Below are 17,564 nucleotides of genomic sequence, written 5' to 3'. Positions count from 1 at the left end.
AGGACCACTAGGGCCAGTCCAATACTGGGGCAGGCCTGGAGCCTGGGACTGTGGGGCCTTGCCTGGTGCAGGGCAGGTTTGGAGACTCAGTCTGTAAGTACTGGCCTGGAGTCTGGTCCCATGGGGGCCTGACCAGTGCTCAGTTTTATTGGGGCGGTCCTGGTGTTGAGGGTCTCAAGCAAAGTCTGGTGTTCACTTCCCTCTCCTTCCCCCAAGTGCAGGGTATCTCTTTCAATGCTATGCTGCCTAGGGTTGGAGGAGTGGTATAAAACTGTTCTTCTTTCCATATTGAAGAGGTTCAATGTGTCTTATTTCTGTGCTCTACCCAGGTGCTATAATATTTCACCTGGCTTCCTTAGCTCTTGTGAAGGTATTTTCACACATAATTGTTGTGGTTCAAAAGGATGTTTCTGCAGGGAGGCAAGCTCTGGAAAGTCCTATTCTGCCATCTTGCTGCTATACTCCCAGCCTTCTTTATTGGCTAATTTTAAAGGCAACCCGTCATTACACTGATATGTAGTAGTTAAAGTGATCATTAGCAAAAAGGTCATGTTTCCTAAAGGGAATCTGAGCTGCTAACTAATAATCAAAACACCTTTAAGACCAGCTGTGGGTAATTAGCACATTTGCACCAGTGATTTTCTACTCTGGTTTGAGACAGTCCAATTCAGCAAATAATTTTTTTAGTGTATGTTAGGTATGGATGTGTACTGCTTGTTAGAGGAAATATAGGAAAAGTATACTAAGTCCCTACCCTCAAGGAGCTTATATTCTAGGAAGGGAAATAACAAGTTTACAAATGACTGTAAATACCTGTAGATAACACCATATATACTACATGCATAAAAGGATACAGATAACATGTTAATGAGGTTTTTTTTTTTTGAGATGGAGTCTCGCTTTGTCACCCAGGAAGCAGAAGAGAAAACATTCACTTACGATAATTCAAAAAAAGCGTCAAGAAAGAGTTGGTGGTCTTTGAGATAATCTTTGAAAGATAGCTTGAGTTTTGTTTAATGGAGATGTTGGGGAAGGCAATTACAGGTGTTGAAGAAATCCAATCATACCCTTACACACTTAGTTCCTCTTTCATTCATCAAACTTTTATCGAGTACCTACCGTGTTTGAGGAGGACAGAGATTACTAAAAACAAAGTCTCTGCATGTCAGATTTCAGTCACTTTCAACTCAAATGTTTCTCCCCCTCATAGAGAAGGAGGAAAAAGAGATGAGCAGATGAACTGCAATGTAATATGCTCAGTATTTCATATAAGTCCTTAATTAAATGCTGTAAGTATTAGTCATGGTTCTCCAGAGAAACAGAACCTATACCAATAGGATATACATGTATATACACACACACAAAAAATATATATATACACACAAACATACATACATAAACATGTATGTATATATACACATATGTGTGTGTGTATATATATACACAAAGATATATACATATATATTACGTGTGTGTGTGTGTGTATATATATATATATATAGAGAGAGAGAGAGAGAGAGAGAGAGAAACAGACGGATTGATTTTAGGTAACTGGCTCACGTAATTACAGATGCTGGGAAGTCCAAAATCTGTAGGGTAGGCTGCTGGCAGGGTGGAGACCCAGGGAAGAGCTGAGGTTGCAGTTCAAGCCTGAAGGCAGTCTGCTGGCAGAATTTTTGTTGTTGTTGTTCAGGGAAGGCCAGTCTTTTCTCTCTTAAGGTTGTCAACTGATTGGATGAAGCCCATCCACATTATAGAGGGTAATCTGCTTTACTCAAAGTCTACAGATTTAAATGTCAATTTCATCTAAAGAACATCTTCATAGAAATATCTAGAATAATGTTTGACCAAATATCTGGGTAACATGGCCTCGCCAAGTTGACACATATAATTAACCATCATACTATATGAGACAAATGGAACAAATTTGGTGCCAGCCTCCATCCATCAGATTAATCAGAGTGGCTGATGGAGTGGCATACTCAGTGTAAATCTGAGTTCAGCCAAGAACATGTAGGGCTGAGGGATGGATTGTTGGGAGAAGTAGTTGACTACCAGCCCTGATTATCTCTGCATGTTCTTGATGAGTGTGCCAGACTGCAAGATTTATGTCTTCTGATAAAAAGTAGTTTCTGCAGCTACTTACACAGGCAACTAAGTTGTCAAAATGACCACAGCATGACATCCATACAATTGCCCACCCCTGCTGGGAGGAATACTGTCTTGTTTGCTGCTTCCACAATGTTTGCTGGTAGCATAAAAAGTGCTAGACTTTTGGTCTGAACTCCTCAGCTACAGCTCAGACCCACTGCATGTGTAGCATAAATTTGGGCCCAGTGCATTGTTCCTATGAGTCTCGGTGGCCAGGGAAACCCATGCAAATATGCTAATGCTCATGATGCTTGCTGAGTATATAAAGTCTTCTGTTTCTGACCTAGAAGACTTGGGCTTTCTGTCTGAATCCATGGAGCAGCAAAGGCAAACTTGTTAGCTTGCAAATAGGGTAACTCTCAGGCCCTTCACAGTCCTTGACAGTGATGAGGATGGGATGCCAACAGTGACATGACTTTAAGGACAGAGGCTTTGCAGGTTGGGTTTGGGGATGTAAGACTTCCCAGGAGCTGGCAGTAAATGCTCTCACCAAAATAGTGAGTGATGCTGAGGAGTGAGGGTTCCCCAGTGTCCTATTTTTAATGAACAAAAGTGGAATTAATTATTTGGAGGCAAACAGTGATAGGATTGAAACAAGCCACCAAAATGGTACCTTGGCTGTTGGTCACTTTCCCAAGGAGGGTGATGGAAAGGATGTTTATTATGACAATGGGATAGCAAGCCCTGTGATCCTAACCCAAATGCAATGTGGTTGTGCTTACTGAATAGATTATGTCAGTAATTATGAACTTACCACCTGACACGGGGCTTTGGAAGGGCTGAAAACATTGGAAACTCATTTGGCTGAGCTGTGAGCAGCTGTCACACCACTCAAAACTGAAAGTAGAAACTAAACCAGTCTTGAAAAAGAACATATTCATTTTTGCACTCACTCACACTTTCCAATTTCAAAGTTTAATACAAAGCTACAGTAATCAAGAGATTATGGTATTGGCTATACTCACTTGATTACTGTACATATACATATATGCATAAAAGTAGACATAAAGATCCATGGAATAAAATTGAAAGTCCAGAACATCTATGGTCACTTAATTTTCAATAAAAGTGCCAGGACAATTCAATGGGAAAAGAATAATCTTTTCAACAAATGGTATTGGGACAACTGTGTCTGCATGCAAAAGAATGATGTTGAATCTCTACCTCACATCATGTACAAAAATTAACTCAAATGGACCAAAGACCTAAAGATAGGAGAGCTGAAACTATACAAATTCTTAGAAGAAAAAATAGGAGATCTTTGTGGCCTTGGATTGAACACCAAAAGTACAAATGACCAAAAAATAGATAAATTAGAGTTCAGCAAAATTAAAAACTTTTGTGCTTAAAAGGACACCATCAAGAAAATAAAAAGACAACACACAGATTATTGGACTTCTGGTCTCCACTTCCATATGTGAGGAGTTTAGAAGTCACCATTCCTTTTGATCAATAAATAAAAAGTTGAACAGTCTGAAAAATCAACAATTTTTCTTGGATCCATTAGAGAGGTGAGGACATAGCACAAACCGCTGCCCCCAAAATTGGAGAGACAGACAGACAAATACAGGGAGTCATGGCATACCGCAGCAGACAACCTAAACTGTAACTGTGCTGGAGGCTCAGTGTGGACAAGTTTGAGAGTTTGCAACTCCCAGAGAGTCACTGGGAGAACCCCAACAATTTTGTGAGTTTTACCTCCAGGAGCTCAACCAGGATCTCACAGCAAATACTGGGCAAAAATTCTTCATGCTTCCAGTGGGGGCAAGGGAAAAGGAACTATTTTGAAATATGCCAGAGAACTCTGTTTTTTTTTTTTTTTTTTTTTTTTGTCACCAGGCTGGAATACAGTGGCTCGATCTTGGCTTACAGCAACCTCCACCTCCTGGGTTCGAGCAGTTCTCCTGCCACAGCCTCCTGAGTAGCTGGGACTACAGCCGCACACCACCACGTCAGGCTAATTTTTTGTATTTTAGTAGAAACGGGGTTTCACCATGTTGGGCAGGATGGTCTCCATCTCATGACCTCGTGATGTGCCCACTTTGGCCTCCCAAAGTGCTGGGATTACAGGTGTGAGCCACCGTGCCTGGCCTCTGTTCTTAACAAGTTCTGCCCTCAGGAGAAACTAGTTAACCATAACCTAACTTGTTGGGGTATTATCAGAGCCTAACTGACCTAAGTGAAAGGGAATACCCAACTCCAGTCAGCTCTAGCCTTCCAGGCAGGAGAAGGGAAATATCAACTCCAGCCCACTCTAGCCATCCTGTTCCACTAAAAGGGGAAAGAAAAATACTGAAAAACACTTGTGAAGTTCACAATCCAAAGGCACAGGCTCACAAAAAGTCTGAGACCTAATCATAGGACTATACGATGCTTCCTCTCCCCGCATACCTTACCACCATATTACTAAAGGCTTATTTACAATTGTTCTTTTTACCTGATACATCACATCTATCCAGATAAATTACAAGGCACACTGAAAGGCAAAAAACACAATTTGAAGAAACAGAGCAAACACTAGACATGGCAGGAATGCTGAAATTATCTGAACGGGAATTAAAAACAGCTGTTATTAATATGCTAAAGGATCTAATGGATAAAGCAAATAGCATGCAAAAGCAGATGAGCAATGTAAGCAGAGAGATGGATATTCTAAGAACTAAAAGAAAAAAACCGCTAGAGATCAGAAATACTATAACACAAATGAAGAATGCCCTTGATAAGATTATTAGTAGACTGGACATGGCTGAGGAAATAATCTCTGAATTTGAGAAAATATCAATAGAAACATCCCAAATTGAACAACAAAGTGAATAAAGACTGACTAAAATAGGGCAGCATATCTGAGGACTGTGGGACAGCTACAAAATGTGTAACAAACTAGAAGGAAAAGAAAGAGAAAGGAATTGAAGAAATAATTGAAACAATAATGACTGAGAATTTACTAGTAGGTGGACCCCAACAATTCTAATAACAAAAGACAGTCATAAGTACTATAACAGGGCTATAGGAGCCTTGAGGAAAAAAGCTTTATTCCCTGAATGATTTCAAAGGGAAGCAGTGCAGCTTTATTTTAAAATATTTTATTAATTTAGGTTCAGCTGGGAGGTCCATCTGAAGACAGTGGTATGGAAATAACATATTGAAATGAATCAGAAAACTTCAGAGCTGAAGGGAACCTCAGATTGTCCAATTCAACCTCTAAATTAGAGACAGACCCAGAGTGCCCAGTGCCCTACAATGAGTGAGTTGGTGTCAGAATGTGGAATCAGATCCAGAATTCCTGGTCTTCCAGTTGGTGAGCCTTCTATCCCAAGGCCCTCCTTTCTTCCTGCTGTCACATCATTGTGGTGCCCTGGAGTAAGGAGCCTTCTCAGGAACATGTATTATGCAGGTAACTAATATTACAAATGTCCACCAATGACGTCTTGTTGCACAGTCTTTCCTAATTCTTCCCTCTGGCTCCTCCCTTCCGGCCAGTAGTAATATCTCCTACCTCAGACATCTAAAAAAACTATTGTCTATTGATCATTTGGATCCCTTCCTCCGTCTCTTATTTTCACAAATATTTATTGAGTACTTCCTATGCAAGGCACCTTATGTTAGGCTCTGGGGATAATGAGTGAACAAGACAGACTTTAACATACACATCCATCGTCTGTTAACTCTCTCTCCAAGGCTTTACGTCACCCAACACAGATTGTAAACATGGAGAGAAGGAATCTAACATTATTTTTTATGTTCTACAGAAACTAAAACAGTGCTTTGCTTTAGTGTATGTCATAAGGTTCTCAAACAAAGATATTAAAAGAATTATCGGTGAAATTTGTAAACATAATCAAAAACGGAATAGTATAATAAACTACCAAATGTTCTGCCATTCTTGTTTCAAAGTCTGATGACAGGTGACAGAGAGTGTAAATGGGGATGGCTGGGCCAGTGACGGGGAAACTCTAGGCACTAAGCTCAGTCGGGGATCCCAGATAAAGGGCCAGGCAGTGAGATACACCACTATTATTTGCATAAGGGGCAATAAACAGGAAGCAATGAAGTTTGCCAAGTGCTGGTGGCAAGGGCAGGACAGAGCAGCATGTTCAGGGAGCTTGAGCTAAACTGTGCTGAACACTGCTGCCTGCCTCTGTGCCTGGCGGTGGGTGGACGTACCTCAGGTTGGTCTTAGAGACACTGTGTGGCCTCTGATGTGTGACTGAGCGTCTTTCCCCCACTGCAGCCTTTGCGGATGCTGTTACTGTTGAGCGATGCTCTGCTCTTCCACCAGCCTCTAATGGCCGCCTCTTCAGTGAAGACCTCCTTGGCCACACTTTCTAAATTATTCATTATTCAGTTTAGCGACTGCTTCCTTCACAGCATTCTGAATTTTGTAATTAATTGTTAGTTTACTTGTTTATTTTTAGTCTCTCCTTCCAGACTGTAACCTCCAATGAGGGCAGGGATCTTGTCTTTCCCCTTTCACCTCCATTTCATCAGAATCTAGAAGTGTCTGGCACATAGTAGATACTCAATAAATAGTTGTCAAATGAATGAATGATAGACAGTACTAAATATTTTGTTACTATGTCAAAAATTGAAGCAAGAGTTGAGTACAGAGGAGTAGAAAAAAATAAAAAGGTAGTTGATAATTTAATCAGGGCAACATAAACCTCTAATACAGTTCTCAATTCTGGCTTCACATTAGAATCACTTGGACTTCAAAAAAAATATCAACACCTGGGATCCTCTACAGATCAACTTAAACAGGAATCTCTGGAGTTGGTGCCTAAGCATAGGTATTTTTATAAAAGCTCCCTAGGTGACTATAATGTTCAGCCAGGCTTGAGAACCACTGCTCTAACAAAGAAAGGCTATAAGGATTGTGACAACAAGATGAGGGTGAATTTTAGAGTAGAAGGCAGGTCTTCTGCCATCAAATTTAGGGTAAGTAAAAATGGTGTGTTCTATTGAATCCTTTCAATGCTTAAAACCGAATCAAGGATGAAACAAGCAGAGATTGATAATGGTTGAAAGTTAGTAAGTGAGGTATCTAATGACTGACAGATTCTTTTAAAAAAGTTATAGTGTAGTACATTTAAATAAGAATTAAAAAGCAGAATTTGTTCTATTTCTATTTTTAATAAAGACTTTTGCTTTTATTTAAACAACCACAAAACCATAATTGAGTTAGAAAAAAACATAATGTATTATCTTGGTTCTATCAGAGGCTTATTTTTTGGTTCCTAAAGGTCACAACCAGACACCACTGTGCCCTTAATGTTTGCAAAGTCTTTAAGATGAAATATTCTTAAATTTGTCATATTGTGGCATTCACAAAAGTGCCTTCCAACCTACCAAAGGACATTTATTTTTTTCCTCTCCCTTATTTCCTTTCTTTTCTCTTCCTCCCTCCCTCCCTCTCTTTCTTCTCAGGTCATTTTTAGATAATTCTTTAGTGTTTTCAGTGAGCTGATGAGGTTAGGTGAGTGCAGTTCTTCTCATTCCAGACCTGACCTTGCTTCTCACTGTCTACACGTTGCTTCAAGGATGGCGAATTGTGTTCCTAAGCTCAAGTGCAGCGAGACTATAATTGCTTCTTCTCCCTAATTTATTTAGGAGGCCACACAATTTGCTGTAGCTGTAATCCCTCAGTATTGCAATCTAGGAACAATATAAATGGCTGATGGCAGAGTGGAATTTTCAATTGTTGCTTCTCAGTGATTCACATAATGTGCTGTCATTAGCACTTTGATGTGACATATCATGGTTTCCAGGGCTTATTGGGCCATTTATAAATACCAAATGAAGGTGTTGGGGCCTGGTTACTGCCTTAATTGCCTTCACTGGGAAAGGTTGCCAGAATCTTCTCCAGAGGGAAATAAAATGTAATTTTTAGTTTATCTTTAACCATTGCAGTCAATTCCTCTCAAGTGAAGGAATCACTGCTTTCCTTTTTCGTTCTTCTCATTTTCTAGTTAAGTTACTAGAAAATTATAAAAAGTTAAATTACTTTTACCAAAAAATCTACTTTTCATCCTTTAGTCATCATTGCTTGATTTCCAGATATCTAAATATTAAATGTATATCAAATATATATCAAATGTATATTTGATATCAAATATATATTATCTCACCACAGTTATATTCAGGTTATTAATAATAATTATTGTGACTTACAGAATTTTAACAAAGTGACTTTATAAATAATAATAGTGATTAACATTTACTGAGTATTTACTATGTGGTAAAAGATACAAATGCATTGGCTCGTTTAATCTTTCTAACAACCCTCTGAGGTAGACACTATTATTGTCTCCATTTTATGAGAGGAAATTGATGTTTATTGATGCTTATAAATCCAAGGACATATAGCTAGTAAGTGATAGAGCTAGTTTTGAAACTCAGGTCAGTCTGATTCCAAATCAATACTTTTAAGCAGTACATTCAAATACTTCCCTGTCTGTAATACCAGCACAGTTAATCCCATTTCACAGAGGAAGAAATGAAGACTCATGTAACTAGAAAATTGTGGTGCTGCATTTTGAGCTTGCACCTTCTGATTTTAGGTCTAGAGTGCTTTCTATTTCCCAAGGGGGCTTCCATCGGCATGAGCTGTTACAACTGTTAGTGTTGTTGCCGACATCCTGCGCACACCGCTCAGGCTGATAAATAAGCAAGGGAGGAGAACTCCTAGTAGAAAATCAGAGGAGCGTCTAAGTGAAAGCATTAGGAGCAAAAGAACTGCCTTCCTGTCAGATGGTGCAGAGCACAGGCTCTGGTTTGAGCAGCCAGGGTTTAGAGACACAGAGGAGAAAAGAGCAAGTCATGTTCCCTGGGCATGCAGCCCAGGCACTTCGGCCACTGACGTGGAGCCAGCCTGAGTCTCAGTGATTGATCCTGCAGCCAAGGATGCCCTTCTCTCAGCAGCCGCAGGTTCCACAAAGGAAAGCTGCACATGGTGAAGTCTTTGTCAGGGCCTCTAATGGGAGCATTGGGTTTCACATCACAGCTACCCCTAAACAGGTACACTCTGCTTCTTTCATCTTCCTGATGGCTCCCACGGGAAAGAAAAGAAAGAGAAAGGCGGCTTCACCAAGAAACAGGTCACAGGCTGGTTTGGCTGTGTTTTGTGCCTCCCCTGACCTACCACCTCCAGGTCTGTAGCTTTGAAATTCTTTAATTTTCATACACCCTGTGTGGCCACTGGACAGCAATGGGAAAATTTTTCTTAATTTTTCCTAATCCATCTAACATGACTCACTGGAAAATTAATGCCTCTGTACCTTTACATACACTACTGCTTCTGTTTGGAAGGTCCTCCCCAGACCCCAAACTCTTCTTCCTATGGCTAAGTGGCCCTTTTTAAAGATTCAGCTCAGGCATTGTTTCCTCCAGAAAGCCTTCCTTGATGCCCCATGCCTCCCTCCACTCAATCTGGCTTCTGTACTCCTCTTCTAATACACTATAGGGCTTCTGTTATAGTCCCTGCTACCTTGTCTATCTCCCTATCTCTACTGTAGGCTCCTACAGACTGTGTGAATAGTGTCTAGCATAGTATCTAGCACATAGCATGAATGCAATAAGTGTTTATGAATAAATGAAACATGAATAATAAGGGAACATTTGCATAGCTATTTAAACACAATCCTTTTGAAATACTCTTTTTTCTTTGAAAAATAGGCCTTTTTTTTAAGATCTTAAAAGCAATAATGCTGATTGCAGCAATTTTACATACAAAAAATTCATGTAAGAAAATAAAAACTGCCTGTAATCTTACCACCCAAAGAAAACCACTTTTAACATTTAGATGCAGTCCTTTCCAGTAATTTTCTACATGTATGTATATATACCAAATCACAATCCTATTTTTATACCTAATTTTCTCAAAGATTGTAACAGTAACTTCTGGAGGTAGAGGTGGCATTTTTATCCCAATTTAAGTGATGGGAAAACTGGAATACCAAGATACACATCTTATTAATGGCAGAGTTAGGACTAGAACTCATGAATCTTATCATAGTTCCAGGCTCCTGCTGTTTCCCAGGTGCTGTTTTTTTTGTGTGTGTGTGTGTGTTTTTTTTTTTTTTGAGACAGAGTCTTGCTCTGTTGCCCAGGCTAGAGTGCAGTGGCATAATCTTGGCTCACTGCAACCTCCACCTCCAAGGTTCAAGCGATTCTCCTGCCTCAGCCTCCTGAGTAGCTGGGACTACAGGCGCCCGCCACCACGCCTGGCTACTTTTTTGTATTTTTAGTAGAGACAGGGTTTCACCGTGTTAGCCAGGATGGTCTCGATCTCCTGACCTCGTGATCTGCCTGCCTCGGCCTCCCAAAGTGCTGGGATCCAGGCGTGAGCCACTGTGTCTCAGGTGGTGTTCTTCTTGTATCAATCCAGCATCAGTGGAACATGCATTTGTAACTGGGTGTCCTTGCTCTACACAGGGAGAGATTTAAGCCTCGTGTCCACACCAGGGCTCAGCAGTGCACACTGGGCATTGTCTCTAACACTTTGGAGGGAAACAAGGATGGAGCATCTAGGATCTTGTTCTAGGATCTTGTGATAGGCTCATCAACTGTGCTAGGCAGGCACCAGTAAGAGTTAGAGTTTCCTTCTGATGGCCAAATGGTATCTGAACAGCAATGGCTTGGTTCAGAGCACATTGCTATGGGAACTGCAATCACAGGTTCAATCTCACCATAGACCAGCGAGTTGTACTCCAATCCACGACTAATGACTATATTCCAGAACAATGTACACAGCAGGCACTCAATAAGTGTGCATTGGGCCGAGTTGAGTGTATATTATTCATCAGGGAAAGTAGGCAAAAAAGCATGCTGACAGTAAATTTCCATACCACCGTGCCCAGTGTGGAAAAGGCAATCCAATGTGATCTAGCTTTTTATTTTATTCCAAATAAAGGACGAAATTGTAGTCCCACAAACACACATCAGATTATTAGTTCCATAGATGAATTTATGTGCATGTCCCTAGAATGCCAAGCATGAAGCCAGACACAACTGAGGTGTCCATGATTTTTGAATTGAATTGTGCGAAGACAGCCTGGTGTGGGAGTTAAGATGTCGACTAGTAATTCACCATTCCTTTCCCTGAAAGCTCTGTAAATCAAGCTCTTAAAAAAAGCAGCAAGCTAAATTCCAAAACCCTCTCTGAGGAGAAATGCCCATGACTGGTGGGGTCTGGACTATGTCCACCAAATGTGCAGATCTCTTCTGCACAAACATCGTCTACTCCCAAGGGAGCCCGTGACTGACTGACCGGCTGTGGAGACTCACATGTCCCCTCTTTCCCAGTGTTGAGGGGGCCAGGGGAAGGGAGTGGGAGTCGAGTGATGAAGCACGGCTGAACTGAATATTCTCTTTCCAGGAGAAGGAAAATGTTACAGCAGGAGGTGGGTGGCACTTTTCTGGAGGAATAACCATGAAGAACATGGGGTATATTTGAAAATGATCTTTTCTGAGGACAAGTTTCTCTTTTAAAGAGCTATCCTCATATTCTCTCTTACCTTAGATTGGGGCTATTGAAATGGTCCTGCCAGAGCTAGGCTAGAATGCCACAAACTGGGATTAAAGTTGACTGGGCAGGGGGAGGGGTAAAATGGGATATGGGCTGAAGAGCCATAAGGCCAGGATGCTCACTTTTTCTGAATTCATTCAAGAGCACTGGTTTTGGGAGGCAACCAAAATGCAACTCACTAATCCCCTAAGCGCTCAACAAACTCTCTTGAAGATTTAATCACAATGTAAAATCCACAAGTTTTTATTGGCAGTGTTTAGTTATCAATTGCACAACTCTCTGAAGTGGCAACCAGTACAATTCCCAGGTCTGTCTCCATTACACATTCCAGGGGCCTGCTGGCAATGTGTGTCAGATTGGTGTTCTGGTCTAGCCTTGTAAATTCCTTCCGGGGAGACTTAGGATACACTCTCCCAGCTGCCAGGTTCTCTACTTATAAGGTGCAGAATTTATTAGTGAAAAGAAAGATAAAAAGAAAGCCTGCTACCTTTTTAAGTGCTTTTACATACAGTTTCTTTATTACAGTTTGGTGTTTCCAGAAATACAGCTGCCCAGATCATTTGAGTCTTTGTGCTGAATCAGTGGAACTTGTTTTCTCTTCCCATGAATTTCTATGAGCTCTGCTCCACCGTGTATCAACTGAGGTCTTTTGTGCCATGCTTTTAAAGAAAGTCACTGGCAGCAACTCTCATTTGAGGAGGACAAAGCCATGAGGACTGACATCCTTAACTTACACATGGCCATGCAAAGGTACAAAGAGGGTTGATACGGAATCCAAGTTTGTCCAACTCTGGAAATGAAGCTTGTCTAGTCACCCAAAGACTCTTTTTCCAGTCTGTTTTCTTCTCTCCAATTTCCCAACATGCCTGGTTTCATTTCCATGCATTTAAGGCAATGTTGGCCTCAGACCACAGCAAAGACATCTAAGAGGCTACCATAAGAAATAGTGTGGTCCAGTGAAAAGAAAACACAATTTAGAACTGGAAAACGTGTTCCAGCTCTCTTACTACTCATCTGACCTTGGATAAGGCACTCAATAATGTCACAGAACCTTAGTTTCTCTTTAGCAAAATAAGTATAAATATTCATATTTATCTCACCATGTTATTTTCAGAGCAATTTTATGACAAATTGCAATTCTCTGATTTATGTTTATTTATTTTCTATTTATCAGTACAGTTCACTATATTATAAACTCCAAGAGTTCAGGAACCTTGTCTCTTTGGTTCACCACAGTGGCCCATTGCCAGGAACAGCAATCAGCACATAGTACCTGATCAAGAAGAGTGAATGAAATTTGAATGAGTGATGAAAGGAATAAAGGAAAAAAGGAAAGAAAGGAAAAAGAAGGACAGAGGGAAGTGTTCAGAGCATTGTAGATGCCATTTATGAAAGTGATCTGTACATTGTTAAGTATTATCTGCATCCTTTTATAACTAACATTTGATGCGTTAATTATGCCAGGGTGAGCTGTTTAAAACGTAAGTAGATCATGTTACTTCCCTAATTAGGCCTTCCAATGGCTTTTCATACTATTTACAAGTCAACTCCTTTCAGCATACAAAGCCCTAGGTGATATGACTCCTGCCTACCTCATTTCCAACTTCTCCCCCTTCCTCATCATGCCCCGGTCACCCTAGTGTTCTTGCGTTTCCTCAAATGTGCCAGGTTTGTTCTTGCCTTGGAGCTTTTGTGTTAGTTTCTTCCCCAGCCTGGAAAGTTAGTTATAAAGGATGCAGATAATACTTACCAATGTACAGATCACTTTCATAAATGGCATCTACAATGCTCTGAACACTTCCCTCTGTCCTTCTTTTTCCTTTCTTTCCTTTTTTTCTTGCCCCTCCCCTAGCTAGCAGTCCCTCTGTTAAATGAGGTGGAATTGGATCATCTCGAGGGGGGATCCCAGCTCTGAAATTCTATGACTTGATGAGAGCAGTCTGATCTTTTGTCATGACCATGACTTCTGTGATAAAGGATAACCCGTGTAATATTTCTGATAAGCGTAGCTTTTCTGGTCTGTGGAATTTCTCTGATTGGCTAATAAGGTCACTAGACAAACCCATATTTCTGCTTTTGCCATTCTAGTTTATTCTTCTCTTTCCTTTTCTTTCCTAGAGAAGTTGACGCTCTTGGTAAATTCCGTCATTGTCACATAAGGCTCAACATCTAACTGTAATTGCACTTCAGCCACTCCTCAAGAGATGGGTTCCTAGTGTGTCTGATCTTGGCTAACACTCCCCCATCTGCTTTCAACATGTTGCATTTGATGTCAACTAATGTCTCCTATTAGCATTAAAATAAAACAATCTGGAAAAATTCACTCTCAAGCAGAGTTCAAACAGGGCACAAGTAGATGGGGAATCTCAACTGCACAAGGATTGTTAAAACAATAGTAATAAATATACAAATATGTATAAATGAATGTATGTATATTGCATACTGTACATACATATGTATGTGTATATATAAAAGTGAGTGAGTGACTAGATGTGTGTGCATGTGTGTATGTGTATGTGTGTGTGTGTGTGTGTGTGTGTGTGTGTGGTGAAGCCAAAAGTCTGTGAAATGGATCAAGGGAACGAAGACAAGAATGTTTCTGTTCAATTAATGAAATTAACTGGTAACAGCAAGAGGAAAAATATTCTCCTAGTATGGAACAGGCATGATCAAAATAACTGAATGATATGGAAAAGGAGTTGGGAATCTTTATCCAACACTTACTGGTAATGGGTTAAAATTCTGGTCCACGAGGTGATTGTATCCATGGTCAAAAAATGAGTGCCGTATCACGACATCAATGCCCTGATTGGCCAGCATTCCTAAAGTGTTCAACCATCTAAAAGGCAGAGAAAAAGAGCTACATCAATATATTTTTAAAACGGCATACAACAAGCTCTATGGAGATTGGCTACTATATATACATATACACCAATCTCCAGTCACCAAATTTACCTAGTACTTTGAAGAGGGTTATTTTAAGCATTAAATTCACAGCTGTAATATATTTTAGAGATTATCAAATCCAAACTCTGCATTTGATAGAAAAAGAAACAGAGGTCTAGGGGAGTAAAATGAACCACTCTTGATCATTAAATAGTTTGTTGTTAATGACTTAACTTTTTATTCCTGAAATAGTAACAAATGAACACCCTAGCCATTTGTAAGCCTAATATCCCTCCTGGCCAGAGGACATACAATTACAGACAGAGGAGCACACATTGTGCATTCCATCCCTCAAACTCCCCTGCTTATACCCTGTCCCTGAACATGTACCTTTAACAGAACTCTAACTCATATACTCCTATGACCTATGCAAATATAGTCTAGTCATTAGCAACCTTCATATATCACTGTCAGTAGTCAATGCAATAATAATTTTCCTTGGCACTATAAGTAACTCTTCAGGGATTCAAGTATGCTACCATCACACATATTTCGCAGTGGAGGATCCGCACTGTTCACACACTTATCATCTATCCCACTATGCCAAACACCCATTTTCCAGGGCATGCCATCCTTCAAAAATACTGCCTTCTTGGTTCTTCCAACACTGCTGACTCTGCCTTCATTATTTACACTTTCAGCTCATTCATCCATTCATGCATTCATTTGGGGTTCTCTTTCTCTTCCTACTTCTGAAACTTAGGGAAACTTCTACTTGTAATAATACATGGAATAAATGTGGCTTAGAGATTCAGTCTTCTGTACATGTAAGATAAGGCATTTCACAACTTGTCCTAAATATATGTGTGTACAGCTTTATTTACCTCTTCCCCATCTTCTCTCACCTTAAACCCCATTTCCCACAGGCTCCAAGACACATGAAACTACTCTTGGCTACCCAAATACACATTGCTTTCTCACACTTACCTAAGTCCTTATACGTGTTTTAATTTCTGCTTAGAGTTCCCTTCCACTCTTCTTTGAACCTATCCCTTTTTGTCTAGCAAATTTCTTCTCATATATTAATCTCCAAATCAAGTGTCATTTTATTCTAAACTCTGCTGCCCCAGCCAACAGTGGTACCTTCCTCTGTACTTCCCCAGATCTCTTATTCATGCCCTCAGAAAGTCCACAGAAAGAATCACTTAACTTACTTCTCTCCCTTTCCCCTGTCAGGTATGAGCTCATCAAGCATAGACACAATGTCTGAACTTGTACTCCAAACACCCATCACCATTCCTGGCACACCATAGGTACTCAATACTCTGTTGACTTGAAATCTGTCTGGATAAAATTAGATTCTCGGAACTTTGAGAATCACCATTTAGCACACTGGGGAAAATTACACATACTTATGATTTCCCAAATCTGAAACCATATGGAGCTCCAAACCCGTGACTTGAAGAATTACATTTTTTTCCTTGCTGGGATAAAGGGCATTGCTAATTTTTATATTGTGAATAAATATTATTCCTATATTCAAATATTTTTTACATCTACAATTATATTTTATTCTCATAAAAACTAACAAATATTTATTGACAATTAGAGTTACAAAAATAAAACAAAACAAAAAGCAAAGCAAAACACAAAAGTTTTAAATCAAAAAGGAAAACTGACTATAATATAGTAGAATCATTTTTGTTGTTGTTCTTCAAATTGGAACATTGTGACCCAGGAATTGAAATTACTTTTGGAACATAACATGGCTAAGCAAGCTACTTGCCTTCATAATTTTTATTAATTTGGTAATCCTATAAAATCAAGATATCAGCTTTAGCTTTTCCTTTAGCCACTGAGACATACTATGAAATACCTTGTCAAAGGCTGTCCTGTGGTAGAACTATAACCAGAACCCATGGCTTTCGGAATAGAATGGTTAATACAAAAGATACCTTCATCTTCCTCCTATAATAACAAGCCCCCTCAGAAAGGGAAAGAAATGGTTTCCCCAGGTTCCTTTCTATGCTAAGCTAGAGAGAGTTGATAAAATGACTGGTGTATCTAACCAAAGATGCTACCCTGCCATTATTTTCCACTCCACTAAAGGTGAATATCTACTATGTGCCAGACACTATTAGGTGCTTGAGACATAGCAGTATGCCAAGAGTATTTGTGGTCCACCAAAGAATCTCAAAGCCCTAGCTGGGAAACACTACTCTTGAACACTTGGTAGCAGAGAATCCCGATTTATGCATACATGCATGTGTATATGTCCTGGTGAACTCAGAGTTATGTGATATATTAACATTTCAAAAAGGCTGGAAAAATGTCTTCTTTTCAATTTCTTGCTAGCCTCCTAGAGCTTCCTAGAATGCTTTACTGCTCCCCCACCCCTCCCATCCCCAACAGGAAGCAATTTCTGCCCCTTGGAGAACTGAACTCAAAGGGCACATTGCTGGGTGCTGCCAGTGGAGTTGAGACCAAATGGGTGACAAAGAAGTAAGAGAAATTGGGAGCAGAATAAACTAGTTTTCATCTGATCTGTGTCAACCAAGCATTGGATATCTGAATTACAAACAGAATATAAACTACTATGTTCATCCGTGTTCTGCAAAGTGATTGTAGGAATCTATGGCTATTTGGCTGATGCTCATGAAAAGGCAGTTCTCTTTTTCAACTTCCTCCATGAAGGTCTGCAGTATTTCTCATTCCTTATCATTCTCTAAAGGGAAGAATGCTCACAAAACCACTCAGTACAACTGGGCTGCTTGCTGGGCCCTGTAGCAGCATCCTATAGTGACTGCTGAGCAAATGTCATTCCTCTGCTGATTCCAAGGGGGCCCCTGCAGCACTGACGCCCTGGCTTCTCATCTTTCAACGGGTCTCATATCAAGCCAGTGGAGAGTGGGAGTGTACTTTTGTGGGGTTTTTTTTGGCGGGGTGGGGTGGAGGATGGAGTCTCGCTCTGTTGCCCAGGCAGGAATGCAGTCTCAGCTCACTG

The 17,564-nt window shown here is 40.2% G+C and overlaps 1 protein-coding gene across 9 annotated transcripts in view; it reads right to left on the bottom strand.

The window, feature by feature from the left end:
• LOC105478425 (heparanase 2 (inactive)) overlaps window positions 1-17,564 on the bottom strand; it is an 870,370-nt gene that overhangs the window by 137,397 nt on the left and 715,409 nt on the right. For 7 of the 9 annotated variants that reach the window (XM_071069329.1, XM_071069330.1, XM_071069332.1 and 4 more), the window contains one exon: window positions 14,399-14,513. In XM_071069329.1, coding sequence (XP_070925430.1) covers window positions 14,399-14,513 — 115 coding nt within the window. Of the gene's footprint in view, window positions 1-10,504; window positions 12,606-12,651; window positions 12,948-14,398; window positions 14,514-17,564 lie in introns of those variants that run through there. The other 2 variants (XM_071069335.1, XM_071069334.1) reach the window with 2 other exon arrangements.

This window comes from Macaca nemestrina, chromosome 9 (genome assembly GCF_043159975.1).
Source record: "Macaca nemestrina isolate mMacNem1 chromosome 9, mMacNem.hap1, whole genome shotgun sequence".
NCBI classification, from domain to species: domain Eukaryota; kingdom Metazoa; phylum Chordata; class Mammalia; order Primates; family Cercopithecidae; genus Macaca; species Macaca nemestrina.
The sequence above is the reverse complement of the archived record's forward strand: the minus strand, read 5'-3'. Positions and strand labels throughout refer to the sequence as shown.